General features: G+C 39.7%; 1 protein-coding gene across 1 annotated transcript in view; it reads left to right on the forward strand.

The window, feature by feature from the left end:
• The window catches only part of TUBGCP5 (tubulin gamma complex component 5), a 45,918-nt gene extending 39,123 nt beyond the window's left edge, over positions 1-6,795 (forward strand). The window contains exons 21-23 of the mRNA XM_065413651.1: positions 3,742-3,830; positions 5,183-5,283; positions 6,729-6,795. Coding sequence (XP_065269723.1) covers positions 3,742-3,830; positions 5,183-5,283; positions 6,729-6,775 — 237 coding nt within the window. The 3' untranslated portion in view covers positions 6,776-6,795. The remainder of the gene's footprint in view (positions 1-3,741; positions 3,831-5,182; positions 5,284-6,728) is intronic.
• Positions 6,796-7,447: the final 652 nt, after the last annotated feature.

The raw sequence follows: 7,447 nt of genomic DNA on the forward strand, positions 1-7,447 counted from the left end.
AGACTATTCTCAGCAGGAATTTTCCCCTGAGCGGTCTTCGAAAACAAATGTCCTCTGGGTCATCTTTGGAGTTTGGGGCATTCCAACGATTGACCTGTTTGCCATTAGGGACAACAGGAAATGTCAATCTGTTCTGCTGTAGAGGGATCCTCAGTCCGGGATCCCTATCCAATAGTTTCCATCTCAGCTAGTAGTCTGCTCTCCTGTACACTTCCCCTTCTGATCCTGACCATCCCACAGATTATTCTCATTGCCGCAGTGTGGCCAAGGCAATGCTGGTTCTCCAACCTTCTCACATTATCAATTCAGCCTCCCATACCTCTTTCTTCTTCATCGCGACCTACTCGCAGAGAATCACGGACACACCTTGCATCCCCCACACAGTTCCCTGCATCTCATGGCATGGCTGCTGCTTGGCTAAATGAGGAGGAAGAGCAGTATTCAGCAGCTGTTCCACAGGTCCTAGTCAGCAGTAGAAAACCCTCTAGCAGAATGGCCTATTCAGCAAAATGGAAGCGGTTTTTAGTATGCTGGTTGGCCCACGGAATTCAACCAACACTGGCTTCCTTCCAGGACCTCTTTGAGTACTTGCTGCACCTTTAGTTGTTGGGAATTGCACTTAGCTCATTGAGAGTGTATCTGGCAGTGATATCGGCATTTCATCCCCCCGTTGAGGGAAGATCAGTCTTCTCCAATACTGTGGTAGCAACATTCTTAAAAGGGCTTCTTCATCTCTATCCTCTGGTCCAAGAGCTGGTTCCTCTTTGGGACCTTACCATGGTCCTAGCAGTTTTAATGGGGCCTCCATTCAAACCACTGGCATCTTGTACCTTTCCACTTTTGTGTCAGAGAACTGCATTCCTCGTAGCAGATAACATCTGCAAGAAGAGAATGAGAGTTGCATGCTCTAATGGCAGAGTCTCCTTTATATACAATTCTCCAAGGACAAAGTGAATTTACAGTCGTACACCAAATTTTTGTCTAAAGTGGTTTCTCGGTTCTGTTTGAACCAGGTGGTATATTTATCTGTGTTCTTTCCTAAGCTGCATTCATCTCCGGAGGAGCAGCATCTCCATCCATTAGATGTCAGGCAATGTCTAGCCTTCTGTCTGGACAGGACTAAACTGTTTTGTGCTTCACCTCGCCTGTTCATGTCATATGCAAATCACGTAAAGGGGAAAGTAGTCTCTTCACAGATGATTTCTAAATGAATAACATCCTGTATCAAGACTGCATATGAAATAGGTTAGTCTATGTCTCCTCATCAGGTGTGAGCTCATTCTGTGAGAGTGCAAGCAATGTCAGTAGCCTTCCTCAGTGACGTCTCAATATCGAAGATTTGCAGGGCTGCTATGTGGTCGTCCGTACATATATTTATGAACCATTATGCAGTAACGCCACCTTCTAAGGCGGATGCAAGTTTTGGTAGGTGGTCCTGCAATCCTTGTTTAGGTAGACTCTGAGCCCCACCTCCTGGGGTGGGTACTGCTTGTGAGTCATATAAGTGGAATACATGGCTGCATTTACTTACAGTGAGTAACCATTTCTTCTTCTTCAACTGTGGTTCTTTGAGATGAGATGCAGATGTGTATTCCAGGACCCACCCTCCATCCGCTGCATTGGAGTCTAGTCTCTGTGTAAAGGAACTGAGGGGGGGTCAGGGAGACTCTGCTTCATGTTGCCAGAGATGGGGCTGGTCATTAGGCGTGACTGCCACCCCTCTATGGGTACTGCTAGGCAAAATTCTCTGGCTCTGGTGTGCTGCGTGTGTACACACCTAGGTGGAATACATGTCTGCATCATATCTCAAAGAACCACAGTTGTCATAAGTAATCATTTCTTTCCATTCTTCAGTAGCATGTTATTCTGTATTCACCCAGCCAGTGACGAGGAGGATCCTGAAGGGTCTCGGAAATCTATTTCCACCAGTCAAACATTCTACTCTGGTTTGGGACCTAAATCTGGTTCTTAAATGTCTTACAGGATTCTCTGTTTGAACCAACGACTAACTGCTCACTCCTCCATTTCTCGATTGAAAACACCATTTCTGGTAGCTATCACATCAGCATGAAGAGTTAGGAATATAGGGGCCCTTATGGCATACCCCCCTTTCACGTAACTTTTCAAAGACAAGTTAACATTACAACCACACCCCAAGTTTTTACCAAAAATATCTTCCGAGTTCCATATTAACTAACCCATTCATCTCCCAATCTTCCACTCTAAACCTCACCTAGACAAAAAGGAGGTGTTGTTACACACACTTGATGTCAGGAGAGCCCTGGCCTTCTATCTTGACAGGACTAAACCGTTCAAATTATTTGTCTCGATTGCAGATACATCAAAAGGGTCTGCAGTCTCTAAAAAAAGACTTCCCAAGTGGATATCTGATTGCATTAGCTGTTGCTACCAATCTTGTAATCTCCAAGCACACTGAGGCCTATGAACTCACTCTACAAGATCAGTTTCCACTTCTGCAGCCTTCTGCAAAAATGTTCCCAGCAGTGAAATAAGTAGAGCTGCAACGTGGACCTCTGTACGTACCTTTGCGAAGTGCTGTGCAAGAACTCATGACTTGGCTTCTGAGGCTGTGTGTGGCTCAGCTATACTTCCTTCAATACTGGACTCCGCTCTGAAGGCCCTTCCTCCTTAAAGGGAACTGCTCAGTAGTCACCTACAGTGGAGCACCCATAGGGACACTACTAGAAGAAGACATGGTCACTCACCGTGTGCAGTAACTGTAATTCTTCAAGATGTGGTTCCCTATGGTTTCTCCACTACCCGCTGTCCTTCCCCTCTGCTTTCGAGGTCTCTGCTACACAGTAGAGAAGAAACTAAGGGTGGTTTACCTGCGTGCTGATATATAACAGCAGGGAGCAACACGCATGCACAGGCTGAACAGACACGGTTATGAGAAATCTCCAATCAAAGGCGCAGAGGATGCAAGTACACCTAGAGTGGAGCACCCATAGGGAGATACATCTCAAAGACCCACAGTTACTGCACAGGGTGAGTAACCATTTATTGGTTTGGGGTTTTTTTGTTTTTTGTTTTTGCCCAAATTTTAGGGGATTCAAACAAGCTTTTTGAAATGTGTCTAAAAATATATTTAAGATTATTTCTACTGGGGTAGCATGAAGTGTGTGGGGGGGAGGGTAAAGGAAGGTGCCACCCATTCTAGAGCTCTGTCATGTTGTTGAATTGTTGTATTTTAGAGCAGTGATTTTCAACTTCAACCCCCTAGGGCTCTGCAGACTATGTCTAAGATTTCCAAAGGGGTCCACACCTTCGTTTGAAATTTTTTAGGGGTCCACAAATGAAAAAAAGTTGAAAACCCTGTTGTAGAGGCAGCCTGTGCTGTACCTGTTTGCAATAGCTTTAGCTAATATCAGTAGTGAATTTTAAATAGTAATTTCAGGTTTAAATGCAGTGATAAAATATACCAGATTGTATAATCTACATTAACCTGAATTAAAAGTTCCTACAGTGGTGGGAAAGCAACTAGGGTGATGCACTGATGTATACAAAATATAAATAGGGACAAGAAACATTTCATCATCTGCAATTTGTGTGATGTTTTAAATGTCAAAATTCGTGTGAAACTTTGGAAGTATCCTGAAGGTTGTTTTAATTGAAACCTTAATTTAAATGTCATGGAGTGTTGCCTGCCAAAGTACTTATTGAATTTAAAAATAAATTCCTGACTAGACTACTTATATTTTTTCCCCATTATCATCTTAGGTTAGTTTTGTGAAAGAAGCTATAATGAAAGTGCTGAATTTAGTGCTGATGTTTGCAGATCGTTGGCAGGCTGGTTTGGGAGCTTGGAGGTAAGTAATATGTTATAATGTTTTATAATGTGATCATTTCACAGCTCCAGTGTTGTATTTGAGGCATATATCTTTTTGCTTTGCATGTTTAATGGGAGACTAATGTGACCTTTTGTTAACGAAGATAAAATTCAATTGAGTTGAAGCATATCAGCTGCAGGCACCTGTTGGTTGTATAATCAGAATGTGTTTCTCAGTGAAAAAGGTGGCCGATACATTTTAAAAAAAAAAAATTGTAAGACTGTAGTGGGTTAACAACAAATGGAAGTACTTTTTTATTTCTCATCATGTGTTCTTATAAACTAATAAAATGAAAGGCTCAATGGTCATGCTTTTACTTACATTTTTTTCTGAGACTTAGTTTCCAGTGCCTGTGATTTTAAGCTAACATTCATTTACTTGGTTTATGAAAACTGTAGGCTTAACCAATAAGGACTCATTCTGGTCTGGTAAAAAGGCAGGAGAAGAGAGGAAAAGTTAAACTTCCTTTGTTGTTTGCTCCTCGGTAAATCTTCCTTTTTGATGCAGACTGCTAGTGATAGTAACCTTGCCTTATGTCTCAGAAGGTGAAATCCTGGTTCTGTTAAAGTCAATGCAAGTTTTGCCTTTGAGTTCAGTGGAGCCAGGGTTTCACCCAGAAAGTTCAGGACTCACATTGTATCAAAAATATTAAGTCCGATAAACTTCTAAGCAGGGTACTTGCGTTACATGAGGATAACCTAAAATTATTGTATTCTATTGTTTTTTCCTTTATACCTCCTGTGTATTCTTAGGCACAAAATGAGAAATTTCTCTAAGGCAGGATTTTCAGGAGTGCTCATTGCTGGCCTAACTGTTCCTATTGAAGTCCCAATCCACCCCCTAACTTTCAAGACTGTTTTTGGTGCTGGTGTGTATATGAGTCAGTTATCCTGCTCTAGGCATCCATCTCCTGGGCAATTGTTTCTGATTTTGCCTGTGGAACCCATCCCCCATGTCAGGGAAAAAGAGAAGCAAGTCATCCGGTAGCTCCCTAGCTCTAGGCTTTGAAGCAGTATGGAGCTTTAGAGCACGTCACATAAGAGAGGTTTCCTAGACAGGATCAGTAGCTCTTCCTGATAGTTGGTAGATGCAGACCAGAGGGTGGAGTTAGCTCACCATTAAGTATTTGTGTTGTGATAATGCCTAGAAACCCCTGTCAAGGATTGGGGCCTGTTGTGCTAGGCACTCTGTATACAGACAACTGAAAGATGATCTCTGCCTTGTTTTTATTCATTATTAGAAAGAAAGGATATGTCCTCTTATATAGAACTGTCTATGTAGTTATTTATCCGCTTTATATTTGTTTAAATTAAACTGCACTTCTTTCTTAGGATGGAATCCATAGAGAAGATGGAATCAGATTTTAAAAATTGTCACATGTTTCTTGTAACAGTTCTAAACAAAGCAGTCTGTAGAGGCTCTTTTCCTCATTGTGAGTATACAGAACAATTTTAAAACAATAGGCTTTTCCTATATTGACACTTTTAATTTATAAGCTTCTTTTGGCAAGTAGGCTTTTCTGGGTTTGTAGGAGTGAGGCTGTTTTAATGTTTAATATGTTTTAAATTGAATTTTATCCTGTGTAAGAACAAGCTTAAGGTGTGTGTCCATGGAGAGAGATTGGCAAAGCATTTTCTATTCTCTTTTAATAAAACAATTTAACAAACATTTTAGAGCATTTGTGCCTCACTTCGTTTATGAATAGCAAAACTTCCTTCATTTTGCCTAATGCCCTGAGGAGGGACATGCAAATAATGTTGGCATACATCATAAATCCTAACTTCGCCAAAGGAATTCACATGCCACTTAAAATAAAGTATTTGGTGATCAGTTATTTGACTACACATCACTTAAAATGGCTGGCATTGAATTCGTGACGAAAAAATGGTTTGCAGTCAGAGCTAATCACTGTTAAACATATTCTTTTCTTTGATTCAGATGTTGTATTGCCTGGTATAGGCCAAGCAGAATTGCTACATTTATTGTTTTATGACATCAGAATGGACAACCTAAAATGGATGACATAAAATGCCATGCTCTATTTTAACAATTCAATGGTTTTTAGTGGTGGTTTATGTTTTATGCAGCATTATAGTCCTGTATGGTGCTTAACTGGCAAATGAAGGCAGTGCCTGCCTGAGTAATTTACATTTTAATGGTTACATATGTTAGGAGTCATACTCCTACTTTTTCAGTGTAAACGTTGCACCCACTAAATATTTCTAAAGTTAGTAATAAAATATTTGCCTAAGTAACAGGTGCTTCTTTGGATGAATAAACATGTGATGATGTGGGTAGTGGTGCAAGAATAACACCAATTTGTTTATCTTAAATGATACTGGCTTCTCAGTGACAGAGCATACAAAAGGTGGCCATGGTTGTAATTTCAAAAGTATAAATATGAGAACAGAGCAGAACATCGATTAGGTCTACTGTTTCAAGAGAATTTTCTCTGTATTTGCACTGATGTAAATGAAAGCAGATTTTTTCCTATATTATTGGATCTTTTGGCTGGTGGGGTTATTCTCAGTGTAGATGTATTAATACTGTTTATTTACAAAGGATAAAGATAAATTTATTCAGTTTTGCACCTTTTGCTAAGGATAAGGTTCCACACCAACATCTGAAAGGAAATTAACTCTCCTCAATTGGCCCCTCATTATTTCAGATATTTCAGGTAATGAAATTGATAAAATTGAAAATGCTTGATGCAGGGACTTAAACCCTTAGATATTGTTATTTGTAATTTGAATAATAAAAGATATCTCATCTGCCTAGTAAGCTATAAAACTGACAATTTCAGTAAACCTTTGCAGAGTGATGTAACCAAGAATATTTAAAATGTTTAAATTTTTTTTTATCTGTTTTGATTCACAGTGGAGTCTTTAGCTGTGTCACTCATGGCTGGCATGGAACAAAGTTAACAAAAGACCAGAGTCCATTGAACTACTCAAGAACTGAACTCCTGCAGAATTCATCTGCAACATTATTTATTCAAAATGAGCATTTTATACTGAAATCCATGTATATGTAGATAAATGGCAGTTGATATCATTTCCTTTCATTAACTGTTTGAAACTGTAAAATGTTTGAAACTGTAAATGGTGATGTACAGTATTTAATGAGTATTGATTGTGGCTGTTTTTTTTTCCCCTGCGTGTTAGTATGCTATAACATCAGATTCATACTGTCTTGTAAAAGTAGCTGATTTGAAAATACATGAAATGTTTCTTCTTGTGAAGAAGGAATTACTCACTATTTTGTTAGAGTATTTGCTGATTAAGTCTTTAAAATAGTTTCCATTAATTTTGCAAGAAATGTTAAATACTTGCCATTTTTAACTAGGATCAAAAGCACATATGTAGAATATACTATAACTGTGAAAATGCGGAGTACAAGAATACTTGTTCTCAGCTCCTTACCCTTCCCTTGTTCTTCCAGTCCTTTCCACAGCACAGGTGATCTGTCCCTTCTCCAGCTTCCTGGTCTCTTGCAACCCAGCCTCTAATATTGGTAGTTCTTCAAGTGTCTGTAAATGTGGATGTCACTCTTGGTGTGCATGTGCCGCATGCACAACAAATCAGAATCTTTTAACC

The sequence above is a fragment of the Emys orbicularis genome, chromosome 1 (genome assembly GCF_028017835.1).
Source record: "Emys orbicularis isolate rEmyOrb1 chromosome 1, rEmyOrb1.hap1, whole genome shotgun sequence".
Classification (NCBI taxonomy): domain Eukaryota; kingdom Metazoa; phylum Chordata; order Testudines; family Emydidae; genus Emys; species Emys orbicularis.